The sequence below is a fragment of the Ammospiza nelsoni genome, chromosome 3 (assembly GCF_027579445.1).
Source record: "Ammospiza nelsoni isolate bAmmNel1 chromosome 3, bAmmNel1.pri, whole genome shotgun sequence".
NCBI classification, from domain to species: Eukaryota; Metazoa; Chordata; class Aves; order Passeriformes; family Passerellidae; genus Ammospiza; species Ammospiza nelsoni.
The window spans coordinates 113,193,564-113,208,556 of NC_080635.1; the positions used below are offsets into that span (position 1 = coordinate 113,193,564).

Genomic DNA, 14,993 nt, shown 5'->3' on the forward strand with positions numbered 1-14,993 from the left:
CATCTTCCAGCTCAGACAGGTGAGGGTTCCAGCTGTGCAAAAAACACCTGGAGAGCTTTGCTTTGGGTGGCCAAGGTGTCCAAGGAAGTGTCAAGCTTAGGTGCAAAATGTGATGTTGTGGAAAACAGAAGTAAAGCAGGAGACTCAGCTTAAAGGTGATCAGAGCACTCCTTGTTACCTTTTTCTCTGTCCTGTACCAGTACCTGGCAGAAGGGACCTCAGTCTCCATTGAACGTCATCATTTTTTAAAGAGGTCCAAGAGTTCTCTTATATTTGATCCTTCCAGCCAAACACTCCTTTGTTGTTTGAATTCTACCTGCTTTAAATTGTTAATGCTTAACTGAGCAGCTCACATTTTTGAAATGATGAGCTAGTGATAAGCTGCTGCCCAAAGAACACCAGGAATCAGTAAAAGTTAGATACAGGCTGCTCCTCTGACCTCACCAACTCCTTTGATTTTTATTTTAATTTTCTTTTTTTTTTTTTTTTTTTACCTTTTTTCCCCTTACAGTTTTTGTAAAGAGCAGATGCTTTGCTGCACTGATACCATCAGTGAATCAGAATTTTCAGCCAAGGAGAGCAGAGCCAGAAAAAGTTCACTGAAATTCCAGTAGCTCACCAAACTGGACTATTTGCTCTCCCCTTTTATAGGTGGGAAGAAGATCCCATTTTCTACCTTCAAAAGTATTAAATATAAAATCATATGAGGTTATGTTTGAAAACCCTCGAGAAAAATAAACTGGGGAGCTGCTGAATGCTGAACTTTTATTTTTCTCTGTAAATTCATAAATTGCAACAGGAAGGGGATCTCTTAACCACTGGGTCATTGGGATTGCAGCACTTTGTTCTTCCCAAAAAAAAAATTAATTCTGCTTGCCAATGGCTGCCAGTAGAGGTCTCTCTGGAATTAAACTTTCAAACTTTCAGCACTTTATATTCTTTTTTTTTTTTTAAACAAGCATTTCAAATTGTTCTTTTTTGGCCAGGGGCAATCTCGACGAATCCAGGTTGAAGTGAAATCTGTGCAGGAATCTGGGACCTTGCCACTGATGGAGGAATCCATATTATCTGTTGGTGTTGGCTGTGTTCAAATAAAACATGTCAAGTCACAAAATTATCAGGTAAAACTCTGAATAGTTATTGTCAGCTATTTCCAGGAGCTGGAAAGCATCAAGGGAATAATTTCCCATGGCAAAAATAACATTTTTAAGATGTTTTGTGTCTCTTCTGGTTCTGGTTGGGGTTCTTTCCTATCTTTGAAAGCAGCACAGCCTCAACACACTCAAAGAAGAAAAGAAAATGCAGATATTCCTAAAATACATTAGGAGTTTTTTGTGTAGATTTTACTTCAAATATTAGACATGGAAAGCAATATTAAGTAAGTATTCAAAACAAAAATTAATTTAAAGTATTCAAATTAAAAATTCAAATTAAATCAGTGCAATGTATATTTGAATAGTGTCAAATGCCAAATGGTAGAATTACAGGAAGCACTTGTGGCCCACAGCAGATGTTGGGCAGTTCTTGGACAGTCTCATACAAGCTGCACCCCATGTGCATCCCTCTCTTTTTAGGGATTGTCTTCTTGCGGTGCTCCTGTGAGTTACTGGTGCACTTTGACTTTTTCCACCTCAATAGATAAATGAGAATTCAGTGACTCCCTGGAGCTGGCAAAGCCAAAATCTGGTGCAGCAGAACAGGTCTCTGAACTTGTTTGATTTGAGACAAGGCCTGCTAAGTAGGAAAAGTAGGAGATGTCCCAAAATATTTACCCTATTGACAATGTATGATCCAATCCATGTCTGCTCCCTTTTTTTGCTTAATCAGGATGGCTTTTCCTTTGAGCTCTGAAGTACTTGGGGGTTTCTGTTGTCTCCTAACCTGGGCAGTCCTTTCCCATTGTGTATCTGGGGTACAAAAAGGGGAATTTTTTCCACATTTTCTGCAGCATCCTAGGTAGATTGTTCCTGTTATTCCCCATGATGCTCCTGCTGCCTCTCCCTGCAGTTTTTCCATCACAGCAGCCCCTGATACCCACATTTCCTTCCCATAAAGCCAGGAAATTCCTGAATGGAGGAAGTTTCTCTCCTAGGACAGCATGATTGATTCTTGCAGTTTTGCCTTGACCCACAAGTGCCCCCTTCAGCCTGTTTTGTAGGGAGAATTCCCAAGGGAGCATCCTGTGTGCCTCTCCTTATTTTTTCCCCAGTGAATTCCTGATCCACTGACCAGTTCCTTATCCCAAAGAGCTGTCAGTCCCCAAAAGAGTACATTCTGTCAAGGAGAAAGACTTCAACCCAGCTTGAGAGAGAGAGAAACCAGTGAGTTATGCCTGACAGTGATAACCCCCATGGGAAGGGGCCATTGTGAAAATCAGATTTTATGAGACCTGTTGCTTACAATAGGCTTTGGACATCAGCACCTGGAATTTTAGTCCCCTCATTATCATTTCTCTTATCTCAGGTAAATCAGCTGTCTCTGGAATGTGAAAGATTTTCTAAAGACCTTGAACTAAGGAAATTCCTCTTCTCTGTGGCTTTTTAATTTTAGCTTAGCTAAGTTTTTGCTTTCATGATAAAGGTAGAAAAGTGGGCTCTGGTGGCTCATTTTTGCTTAACTAGCTAAGTAATAACTCCTTGAGGATTGGAGCCCTCATTCCTTTTCCATTCCCTGTGAGGAGGAGGAGCAGTTGTGCTCATTGCAAGTGGCTCTGCTTGGGATGAAGGTCAAGAATTAAAGGTGGGAAAAGAATGGGAATAAAAAGTTTAAAGTCTGCATTGTCACTCCTGGTGTGGCTGCTGTTTAATTCCCTAATAATTGCAGTAGATTTTTACAGTTCTTCTCCTTTGCAGCAAAGTTACTTTCAATTATTTGGACACATATCAGTTTTGGGGGCATTTCTGGACTCCCCATGACAGGAGAGACCCTGAGAGGCTGGAGCATGTCCAGGGAAGGGAATGGACCTGGGGAAGGGTTTGGAGCGCCAGGAGAGGCTGAGGGAGCTGGGAAAGGAACTCAACCTGGAGAAAAGGAGGCTCAGGAGGGAATTTTCCTCTCTGGAATTCCCTGACAAGGAAGGGGCAGCCAGGTGGGATTGGGATTTCTCCCAGGGAACAGGGACAGGATGAGAGGGAACGGCTTTAAATTATGCCAGAGGAGCTTCAGGTTGGATATTTGGAACAATTCCTTCATGGAAAGGGTTTTCCAGTCCTGACACAGCTGCCCAGGGCAGTTGTTGAGTCCCCATCCCTGGAAGTATTCAAAAAACCTGTGGATTTGGCACATGAGATTCAGTGCTGACCGTGCTGGTTGATGGTTGGACTCAATGGTCTTAAAAATCTTTTTCAGCCTTAACAGTTCTGGGATTCTATACCAGACTTTGTTTTTTCAGCACTTATTGAAACATTTAAGTCTTAGAGGTAAAACACTATTTTTCTTTGCTGCGCAGCATCAGCAGGTTTTAAGGTGTTTCTCCTGTTTCTTTCTTGTATTCCACTTTATTTCAATTATTAAGACTTCTGATAGTTAACATTACTGTGAATTTTTCCATTATAATTATTGGATTGTTCTGGTTGGTGTTTAGATGAGATGATATCAGTGAATCTTTGGGATGTCAGTGGGTTTTAATTTTGTGACCATTGCTAACCTCAGACTTTTATTTTTATGTAAGACTGTTAATATTGCTTAAAATAGTTACACCTTTTGCATTCACTATGTTTCCTGCTATCAAAAAAAAAAAAATTAATGGCTTTTTTGTGTTTTGGCCTAGGAAGAAGAGGATGAAATGGACAGTTATCAGGTAAAAAAATTAAAATTCTCTCCTACAAATGCAGAAGTTTTCAGATTAAAGCATATTAGAGGAAGAACTGAATGTTCTTAGGGATACTCAGGTGTTTTGGGGTTTTTTTTAAAGGACATGAGCACTTGAAAAAAAATCATTTTAAGGGCACATTTGCAGATGCCATAAGAGTGGGATGATGTGGGGTAGGGATGGATTCCTAACATGAGGCTGCTAAACACTGTGGGGAGTGGTGAGGACTGGGATTTCCAGCTCCAGTGGTTAATGAGTTTTGGAGTAGTTTGAGGGCAGAAAATTGTGTAAAATGAAGGGTTTTTTCAGCTGGGTAGTACAGAAAAAAAAGCCTAAAGAGTTGGCAAGCAAAAATATTTCAAATAAGATCTGTAAAGTTGAAGGGTTTGGATGTGCTTCATCTTCTGCTTGAGTGTAGGATGAGCAGAAGGGTTTGTAGAAAATGTGCAAACCACAATCAGGAAACTTTGGCTTTCCTGGGGCAATATTTAATGTGGTTTTTTCCCCCTTTTTAGGACAGGGATTTGGAGAGGCTCCGTCGGAAGTGGCTCTGTGCCTTAACAAAGCGCCAGGAGTACCTTGATCAGCAGCTGCAGAAACTCGTGGGGAAGCCTGGTAAGGAAAATGCTGCTAAAGGCAAAAGGTTGAGAGATGGGCACACACTCTTTATCTCAATATGTTGTCACATTTAGAAAAGATGTCCATGAAGAGTTGGATCTCTGAACTCAGCACTAATTTGCTTTTTCGGGGGTGAAGTTAAAGCTGGAGAAGCCTCTATGAAATTATTTGTTGTTTTGAGGTGTTTCTTTGTGTGCTGGGCTGTGAGCAGAGCAGGTTTATTCTCTCATGGGGGGTACAAAGTCCCTGCCATGTGCCAGAGGCTCTCAGAGCTGCTCTGCTGTCCTGACTGCCCTCCTGACTCTTTGCAGATAAAACCGAGGACGATGCGGATCGGGAGGCTCAGCTCTTGGAGATGAGGCTGACCCTCACAGAAGAAAGGAATGCTGTGATGGTTCCTTCTGCTGGCAGTGGGATCCCTGGAGCTCCAGCAGAGTGGTAGGAACATCCATTCCCAGAGGAGGGATGTAAAAATGATGCAAAGCCCATTGCTGCCTTTGGATTGTGGCCATTTTTTTTCTCTCTCCTCAATCTGGCCTCTGTACCCTGAATGAGCAAAGTTGTTAAAATTAGGCCTCTTGCTTAAATTATTTTATCAAGTTGTGTCTCTGAAATCCAAAAATGCTGTTTGGTAAACGATGCTGTTATTGATCAGGGTGTAATTATAACCTTCTGAAAAAAAGGAATCAATATTTATTACCACTGCACTTGCTATTTAAAAAAATTAGCTAATATGTTAACTACCTAGTTCATTCACTTAAAAGGCTGCCCTCTCATCATAAAACTGCATCTCCAGGAGCATTTTGTTGCACTCCTGGTTTGAGAACAAACTCTGTTTAGTCAGCAAGTGTTCCATGTAATTTTCTGAACATTAAAAATAGTAGAGAGCACTAGACTGAGACTGCTGTGCTGGATCAGCTGTGAGCAGCAACTGCAGATAAGGATTTGGGGTTGTTTCATCTCAAACTCTTCTTCAGTTGCTTGAAACTTCCTGAATATCTTCGCTGAGCAAGCCTCTAACAATATTTATTGATGGAATTGAGTGTCATGGAGTTTGAAGCTGAAGTTTGTCAGAGCTTCTGAAACATAAAAAAAATATCAAGTTCATAGTGAAAACACATAGCTTTCACATCAGTGTGTTTCATTGGGTTTGAAAACAGGGGAGCTGCAGGAAACTTGCTCCAGGAAGAATCTGGTTCGCACCAGAGAAAATGTTGAGTATGATTCAAGCACTTTATATATTACGAGACTCTTGTTCACTATAAATTCATCAGTTTTGGCTCAATATGTGTTTTGTAAGAAAGAGTAATAACTGTGTGGAATGGCAGCATCAGTGTTAGTTTACAAACTTTGAGAGTGGCTTTTCTGATGCCCCATTTTCCCTGTCATCACTGAAGTAGAGAGGTTTGCATTTCATGAATGAGTGTGTCAGAGTAAATAAACTTAATTTTGCTATTAGCTTTTAGGAGAGAGGAAACACTTCAGAAAGCAGAGGTCAAAGAAGATAATAATTCTAAGAGAGCTGATATAAAAGAAATACTAATTTATTTGAGTCTCTTGGAATCTGCAGCAGTAAATTAAACTAAAGAGGTTTGCCAAGGTTATCAATGGTCTGGCTAAAGATTGCAGACTGAATGCAATGTCCTGGGGGTTTGGACCACCAGGGACGTGTGCTGGGTAAATCTCTCTTACTTTAAATGCCACCATTGTCCCTGTTTTGTATTTTAGGACTCCTGTGGCTGGTATGGAAACTCACATTCCTGTTATATTCCTTGACTTGAATGGTAAGTGCTCCTTAAGATGGCAGAGTAATTTGGAAACTAACTTTGTCCAGCCAGTGATATTTCAGAATTGAAGCAAGCTTAAAATTAACAAATGCCTGGAATGGCAGGTGGATTAATTGGAGAAGTGTCTGTTTTTCCTAAAACATATTGTTTAATATTTCAAAATAAAAAATATTATGTATGGAAGGAACCACAGGGTTTTAATAATCCCATGTTTCAGTGCATCCCAATGCAAGATCCGGTTTGAACAATGTATTTTTCACATGCTCCTACCAAAGATGGGAAATTGGAACCAAAAAGCCCCAAAAACATCCAGGGAGCAATCAGTTAAATAAATCCTTGATGGGATGTTTAAAAGAGGGTTAACATTTGGATGAGAGGGGTCAGGTGAGAAGGGGAGGTGACACTCAGCCTGTTGGGAGGTGACCTGGGCTGCAATCCTCTGACACTGGTGGTTTGTCCATCTGGGACAGCACATCCATGGATCCAATGGCTTCAGAGAGCAGCTGGTTAATAATTCATGGAGAGGGACTGCAGGCAGGACAGACTGAGCTTCTCAAAACCCAGATTTAGAGTTTGTTTAATCATGATCTAAAAGTCCTGTGTTTTCTCCTGTGCAACCAGCAGTTTATCTTAGCAGCACCGCATATTTAATGCCAAATGAGCTCAGTGCTGAAAATCCACCTGTGGGCAAGGAAGGGGTGTTTGCCACAGGGGGAGATTCCTGCCCTTTATTGGGCACCTTGGAGTCTGTGTCCCCAAATCTTTGTGCCCATTTTCTGTATAGAAATTGGATATTTTTTTTTAAGTGGAACAATTCAGCTTTAATTTTGTGGGTGAGGTCTAAGTAGCCAAGGTGGGGAGCTGGGGATGAAAATGTGAATTCCTGACTTGCTGATGCTTTTTAAAAAGGGTGATTTCTTTGTGTTTCCTCACCCTCCACATCCCCTCCTGTTTGCAGCTGATGACTTCAGCTCCCAGGATAACCTGGATGACCCAGAGGCAGGAGGCTGGGATGCCACTCTGGTGGCAGAGGAGGAGGAGGAATTCTTTGAGCTGCAGATTGTGAAGCATCACGACAGTGAGGTAAGGGAAGCTGCAGACCAGGGAATTTCAGTCTTTTAATTGTTCTTTTTATATGTCCACATGTGAAAATAATACATCAAATATGTCATAGAAATGATACAGCACTTGTTTCTCCTGTGAGCAACTGTCTTTTCAAGGAATATTCACTGGAAGTATAACCATGATTTGGAAAATAGTAAAACTCAAGGATCTTCCTTCATCCCAAAAACCTGAGATTCAGTTTGTATTTAACAAATCAAAATCCCTGAGCAAATTAGAGCACAAAAGCCCCAGCTGAAAAAACAATCAGTCTTAATTGTTAAAATTTTAACCTCTGCATTGTTACATTCATTATCCTCCATTTTGCCACATAACTCATAGTTTCAATTTTACAATTGTTGGTTTATAATTTCTACTATTAACTTTAGAATCTCTGACTTATTCCTTACAATTTTGCTCCTTTCTCTGATTTTTTTTTGTTTTTAAAAGGAGCTTTATTCCTGGTACTTCTGTTAGGGATATTTTTGGTCCTGATTTGTATTAGAGCCTGGAAATTTGGCTACCAGGCCATTTTTCTTATGGCTTGAAGATCAACCATTTAAATCTTCATTAATACTTATATTTTAACATGCAAGAAGAAAAATTCCAGCTTTTGCTGCATTGCTAGAAAGGCTTCAGTGAAGTTATTTCTCAAATACAGACAGGAGAATTTTGTGGTGTGATGGAAGATTTCCACTGCAATCTCTGTTGCTCTTTGGTTTATCTTAATAAATTAGGCCAAACGGTCCTGCACTTCTGCATATTTTATAATTTATTTGCAATGATCCTGGGTATTCAAAGATCTTTTTTCAAGAGGAAATGTTCCAGAGTTTGAGCAAGTTGGCATTTTTAATCCCAACATCTTCATTTGGCAAACTGATCTTGATTTTTAAATGGCCTCTTCTCAAGTGCAGGGATTTTTTTTCTTCACAGGGAGCGAAACGGAGAAGCCGACTCTCAAAATTTATGTATTATGTATTTTTGCTAATTATGCTTAATTAATTGCAGTTAATTATACACCTAATTATGCTTATTAGAGGATACATTTATTTTTCTTCCCCCCCCCCCCCCCCCCTTTTTGCAGGTGAAAGCAGAAGCCTCGTGGGACTCCACGGTCCACGACTGCATCCAGCTCAGCAAGGGGACGGCGGCGGAGGAGAGGGTTTACCTGATTGTCAGAGCCACTGTCCAGCTCAGCCACCCTGCAGAGATGCAGCTGGTGCTGCGCAAGCGCATCTGTGTCAACGTCTATGGCAGACAGGTACAGCTCCTGCAGCCCTTCCCAGCCTCCCAGGACTCACATTCCCTCCTCTCTGCCCCCATCTCAGCCTGGGTGGAGGCGCCGGATCAGCGGCGTCCAGCAAGGCTTTGAGCTGCCAAGTTGTTTTCCTGGTATCCCTTGTGTGGTGGATGATGACACAGCTTGTTTTTTTAAGGCATCTAAATATGAGAAATTAATTTTTCTCTTAACCACTAAGTGCTTTCTCATTGGAAAAAGAAGAAGAGTTAATTTCTCCTGAGGTCGGAGTTTGTATTTTGTATAAAGGAACTTGTGTGTTTCCCTAGCCCTAACTATTTATATTTACACCTCCAGGTATTTAGAAATCACCTAGGAATAGTTGGAAGAGAGATCCCTTGTGTTAATTCACCAGAGTTAATCACTTTTGGTCCTTTATGCTTTCCAGCTGGTGTTCTTACAATAATGTGTAGGTAAGAGCACGGTGTTTGATAAACGGCAGGCAGTGAAGTTGTCATTCCATTTGCAGCATCATGCCCTGAAAATAATATAAATCCTGAGACTGATGGGGGAGGAAGGAGTTTGTTCAGCACTGTCTGGGAATCCAGCCTCCCCTGGCAGTGATAATGACAAAGCAGAAAGCCTGGATTGTTATTCTGGTTGCACATCTGTAGTTGAAATCTGAAGCAAGAGCAAAGGGAAGAGGTGTGGTCACACCCAGAAACCCTGAAGGCGACTCCCAGTGCTGTAAGTAGAACCCCAGTTCTTGGTGCTTCCATCAGGCAGAAGCTTTTTCTCAGCAAGGGAAGAGCAGTGAATTTCTTGTCATGTGGAATGGGAGACTGTATTGAACAGATCAATTGAATGTGCCAATAATCACAATCGGGTGAAGTCTTCATCAATTCTGTTTTCTACAGATTTAGTCAGTGCCATTTTTTTACTTTCTTCCGACACAGAATCTTTGGCTTTCTTCCTGTTTTTCTAAAAACCTCCGTCAATAACCTTTCCTGGGAGTTTGTCTCAGCAGCATCTTTGAATGACTCATCTCTGCATTAATTCAACAGTCCAGTTCTTAACCCTGCAAGGCGCCAAGTCAGCATAAACAATGACCGTGCCCCTTAAATCATTCTTCATAACGATCTCTTTGGTCAAGAATTTAATGTCTGTACTTGTCAATATTCAAGACAAGTCACCTAGGGCTCTGTCAGGAAAAAAAAAAGCACCTCTAAAAGCAGCTGATGCTTGGTGAAACAGTCACCTTGCAAGGAAGGGACTCCTTCTCTGTATCCACAATAAGCAAGCAAATTATTTTTTTCTGAAGTTGAAATCTTTGGCTCTTTATAAGTTAGACTTTGGAATTTGGGCTTCTTTCATTGTGAACTGCATTTATTTCAGCTGGAATCTGTTAATCCACAGCTGGAATCTGTTAATCCACATTTTCCTCATGTTTATTTCAGCTGGAATCTGTTAATCCACGTTTTCCTCATGTTTCCTCCCCCACAGGGTTTTGCACAGAGTTTCCTCCGAAGAATGTCCCCCCGAAGTTCCATCCCTGGCTGTGGCGTCACTTTTGAGATAGTCTCAAACATTCCAGAGGTGAGGAAGGAACCAGAGTGTCTCAAATTGGCCAAGAGCCTCCAGTTTTGTGCTTTCCCCCCTCATTTTGAGCGTGCTGGCTCTTGCTGCTGCCAGCATAAACTGTGGTTTGTAAAAGATGGAGCCTGTTCCTTTGCATGCTGTGACTTAGCAGCAGCCTCTGTCTCATCAGTGTCACTGTGGATTTTGTTGAGTGAGCATCTGTTTGCTCAGGTCCTTGAAGAGGGATGGGGGGGGGGAAAGAGGGAGGAAAAATGGGCAGGTGAAGTGCCTGCTGCGGGGAGCACGAGAATCTGTGGAAAAAAATAACAAAGTGGCTTTTTCTCAGTAATGTCTTTATGCAACTCTTGATTCCTGAGCATATTCCCAGTCAGATGTTAATCCTTTCTTTCCAAAGAGATGCTCTATCAGGGCACTTGTGAAAACATTAACACATGAAGAGCCAAAACTCTGATTGCTGCCTGGCTCTTTCATGTTCTGCTGCATTTTGCTCTCTGTGTTGAAATGCTTCTCAAGCAATGTTCTATTTTTTTTTCTTCTTGCAGCTCACTTGAAATTTTGTTTTCCTCTCAGGTTAGATAACGCCCCGAATGTGCTCAAGCACTTTTTAATTATGAAATATCTGAATGCAGCCCTTTTGCTAATTAATGGCAATGTCTTGCTGTGAGTCTCTCAGAAAGAACCCAAAAAGCCTCAAAACAATAACCACATACAGCTTGAGTTGTCTGTGACAGTGGCAGGAGCAGGTTGCATGGCACAAGGTGTTTATTTGGATCAGAATCTTAGATTGGGTATTAGAAAGAAATTTAGAACAGATATTTAGGAAGAAATTTAGAATAGGTATTAGGAAGAAATTTAGAACAGATATTTGGAAAAAATCCTTTTATCCAAAGATGGTGAGGCAGCGATTGCCCAGAGAGGTTCTGGACTCTCCATCCATGGAAGTGTCCAAGGCCAGGTTGGACAGGGCTTGGAGCAACCTGGGATGGTGGAAAGTGTCCCTGCCCATGGCAGGGGGTGGAATAGGATGAGTTTTAAAGTTTCTTCCAACCTAGGATGAGTTTTAAAGTTTCTTCCAACCTAAACTATTCTCATGATTCTCATCTGCCTCTGAGCTTAATGACACACACTGCTGAGCTGGTGCTGTGTGGTTTAAAAATGCATTTTCTCTGGGAGTGACATGGGAAATTTTGGTTTTATTTTCAAGTTCTGCCCTCTCTTTCTGCCTCCCCAGGATGCTCAAGGGGCTGAGGAGAGGGAGGCACTGGCCAGGATGGCAGCAAACGTGGAAGATGCAGCATCAGCTGACTCTGAAGCCTACATTGAGAAATACCTGCGGAGCGTCCTGGCCGTGGAGAACATCCTGACCCTGGACCGGCTGCGCCAGGTCTGGCTGCAGCAGGGAGTGCTGAGAACACTGTGTGCCATCCAAACACCCTCCTGAGCACACACAAACCACCCAACAACCCCAAAATCCACCCCAGTGCACACCTCAGCCTCCCAAAGTGGGCCTGTGGCAAAGACCCAGGGGAGCAGAGATGTCCTGGCTCAGCTCCAGCATGGATGGGGATGGGAGTTCCCTGCTCAGGGCTCAGTTCTGGGGGGCTTGGTTTGGTTTTAAGGCTGTTCATTGCTAATTCTGGTTCAGGAAAAGGAGTTGTGTGGCCTTGGCTTTTGTGGTGGTGTTCACAGTGGTCCCAGGATGAGGGAAGAGATGGGAATGTTGACTCCATGTTTCAGAAGACTTGATTTATTATTTTATGATATATATTATTTTAAAACTATACTAAAAGAATAGAAGAAAGGATTTCATCAGAAGGCCAGCTAAGAATAGAAAAAGAATGATAACAAAGGCTTGTGACTGACTGAGACAGTCCAAACAGCTGGACTGTGATTGGCCATTAATTTGAAACAACCACATGAGACCAATCAAAGATGCACCTATTGCATTCCACAACAGCAGATAATAATTATATAATTATAATTATATAATCATTGTTTACATTTCTCCTGAGGCCTCTCAGCTTCTCTGCAGAAAAAATCCTAAGGAAAGGATTTTTCATAAAACATGTCTGTGGCAAGCTTCTGCTTTCTGAAGCTCTACCAATAGTTTCTGCAATTGCCAGTAGAATTTTTGTCATTTTGCCCACATTCTACTTTGAATTCACCAAAGCCATCCTGCCAATAAAAAAAAAAAGACATTGATTGGGTTAATTTTAAGTACTATAACTTGATCTGTTTATCAGGAAAAATACAGGAGAGAAAAACATTTGTTGAAAATTGTTCTCCTGGATATAAATTATGCAAGCACAAAGAGAAAAGTTATGCAAAACAAGCTGGAGCTTGTGCCTGCCCACTATAAATTCACAGGGAAGTGTGATGCACTTTAAATATTGAAAGCAAGTTCCCTCTCATTTATAATTAGTTTAAAGGATTAAAATAGGAGCACAGCTAGGAAAGAGAATCTCAGTCTTTGCATCTCTGTCATCTCCTGGAATCAAGATTGCAAAATCCTACACGTGCCAATCAGCAAAATACCAGATGTTAAAATTTATCCATTCATAATTTTAGCCGCGTAAACTTTACAGACATCATCCAGTGCCACAAGGCAGCTCAGAAACATTTTACTTGTGTAGACAAAGCTATCCTGGGATGCTCAGAGCTTTAATTCTTGCCAAATACACTTATTTGCTTATTTTTGCTCTCTGTGACTGCCAGGAAGTTGCTGTAAAGGAGCAGCTGATGGGGAAAGGAAAACTCTACCGCAGGAGCCTGAGCTCCCCCAACGTGAATCGGGTGAGTTCTCCCTGCTGGCATCTCCAGCAACTCCACCCTTCATTCTCAGGTCCTGGAGTCATGGAATAGAGCAATGAATTTCCTTCTTTTTGACCCCTCTGTGCTGTTTTTTTTTCCCCCCTGAACAATGGAGATTTTTCATTTCCTTTCCAAGTTGAAGAATTTTTTTTTCTCATTTTGTTTAGAAGATTTGAAAACAAATTACAAGTATATGCTGAACTTAAGCTTTGTACCAGTGTTGTGCATAAAAATGAGACTTCTATCCAAAATTTGGAAAGAAATCATTTGATAGAACTAGTAATCAAACTAATGACAAATTCTGGCTCCTCCCAGGTCAAGAATTAAATTTTCACCTTTAATTTCTTGGATTTTGTTTCTGCTTTAACCACAAAACTGTTTGTTTTCAGCCTTACTAGCCAAGAGGCATAGTTACGAAATTTTTTAAAGTTCTTGTTAAGAAATAATTCTGCTTCTTTTAACTCTTCCAGCTTTCTGCAAGCCGCCAGGATTTAGCCCCCCCTTATAACCTGAGCAGTAACAGGGTGAGTATCTGCAGATCTCCTGGGAAAACTGGGATAAAAAGGAAATTTCTCTATTCTACCAGTGATTAGGAGCATAAAAGGGAAATATCTGTGAAAAATGGGCAACCCCCAAGTGCTCCTGGATCCTTGGGGCAGAAATAGGTTTGGATGTGCTGCTCTGGGGAAGTTCCCAGCTCTTGTCCCAGCCTCTGTGGGATGCTCATGAGCATTTTCCAGCTTTAAAACTTCTCCAGAGCTTTCACCTGGGTGGAGGGAAAAATTGTGGGAGAAAGGAAGAGTTTTGGGTCCATATTTCAGTTCAAGTCCAGCAGAGAGAGAGAATAAAGGCTGTGAAGAAAGTTCCTGACCTCCCTGTGGTCCTAAACTTGTGGTGGGTTATAATTCAGCCCATTTTAAACATCTAAAGCCCGTCTAAAAACACCACTAGAGACCCAAAGCATTCCTTTAAAAGGTGAAAAAATTAAATTTAAGCTTATTTTCCAAATCCTAGATCAACTGAAGGATCTCCTCCTGATAGATATTCTGCCCAGCAAGCGTGGAGTCATTTTGAGGGGGAGAATCTGGTGGTGACAAGGCATTTTAATGCATAATGCAGTTGCACAGAATAATAGAATTTTGATGTAGTGCTCTAGCATTGGTTGCTAAATCTGCTACATCTGATCCATGGAGAGAATGCTAAAATATGTGCAGGTGATAAAGTGTTTGTAGCAACTTCTGCTTGGAGAGAACTGTGGGGTGTTTCAATACTGTAAGGTTTTTAAAGCAAAAATTAAAGATTAGGATTCTTAATGATTTCTGTTTTTCTCCTCCCTTCCCCTCAATGATTTCTTTCATTGCATGTTTCAGAGTCCAAAGGTCCCAGCAGAGGTAATGCATTAGGTCCACCTAATGAGTGGGATAATAATTTTTATCTCACTATAAAGTTGATTTTGCTCACTCACACGCTTTCATTTTCTGCTTTGAAGATGCTGCTGGTGGTGCCTCATTTGCATAGCACAGAGCAAACGAGTTTTTCCATTGAAACGCTGTCATTAATGCAGTGTGAACTGGTACAAAGCAGAGAACTTTTCTCCTTGGGTGCATCTGATGGGTTCTTACAGAGCTGGAGCTGTTCAGTGCCATCTCTCACAGATTTTTTGGACAGGGTGAAGTCATTTCAGAAATAACTCCCTCTCAGCTGAAAAAAACAGACATGAAAGCAAGCAAATATCTAAATATCTGCCAGTGAATATTAGCCTGGAGATGAGATAAACATTGAGACTTTCTCTCAAATCCTGCTCAGCCTTTATGGCTTTTGTAGTTCAGTGTGAGCAACTCTTGATTTCTCTGAACAAATGACTTTGTAATAATAACTGAGCCAATGGAAAACATGCTTTTCCTTAGTTTTGTGGTTGTGCTCTCAGAGGAATGACCCCTTGTCCCAAGCTTTGGTTAGCTGGAATTGTTGGCAGTGGTTTGCATGAGGTTTTGCAGCTCTTGGCCGTGGCTGTAGCTGCTGCCAGAGA

The 14,993-nt window shown here is 41.3% G+C and overlaps 1 protein-coding gene across 1 annotated transcript in view; it reads left to right on the plus strand.

Moving 5' to 3' along the window:
- KIF13B (kinesin family member 13B) overlaps window positions 1–14,993 on the plus strand; it is a 123,492-nt gene that overhangs the window by 83,387 nt on the left and 25,112 nt on the right. Inside the window, exons 25-35 of the mRNA XM_059467726.1 lie at window positions 987–1,121; window positions 3,770–3,799; window positions 4,327–4,426; window positions 4,741–4,867; window positions 6,158–6,213; window positions 7,175–7,299; window positions 8,402–8,578; window positions 10,058–10,150; window positions 11,385–11,537; window positions 12,869–12,946; window positions 13,435–13,488. Coding sequence (XP_059323709.1) covers window positions 987–1,121; window positions 3,770–3,799; window positions 4,327–4,426; window positions 4,741–4,867; window positions 6,158–6,213; window positions 7,175–7,299; window positions 8,402–8,578; window positions 10,058–10,150; window positions 11,385–11,537; window positions 12,869–12,946; window positions 13,435–13,488 — 1,128 coding nt within the window. The remainder of the gene's footprint in view (window positions 1–986; window positions 1,122–3,769; window positions 3,800–4,326; window positions 4,427–4,740; window positions 4,868–6,157; window positions 6,214–7,174; window positions 7,300–8,401; window positions 8,579–10,057; window positions 10,151–11,384; window positions 11,538–12,868; window positions 12,947–13,434; window positions 13,489–14,993) is intronic.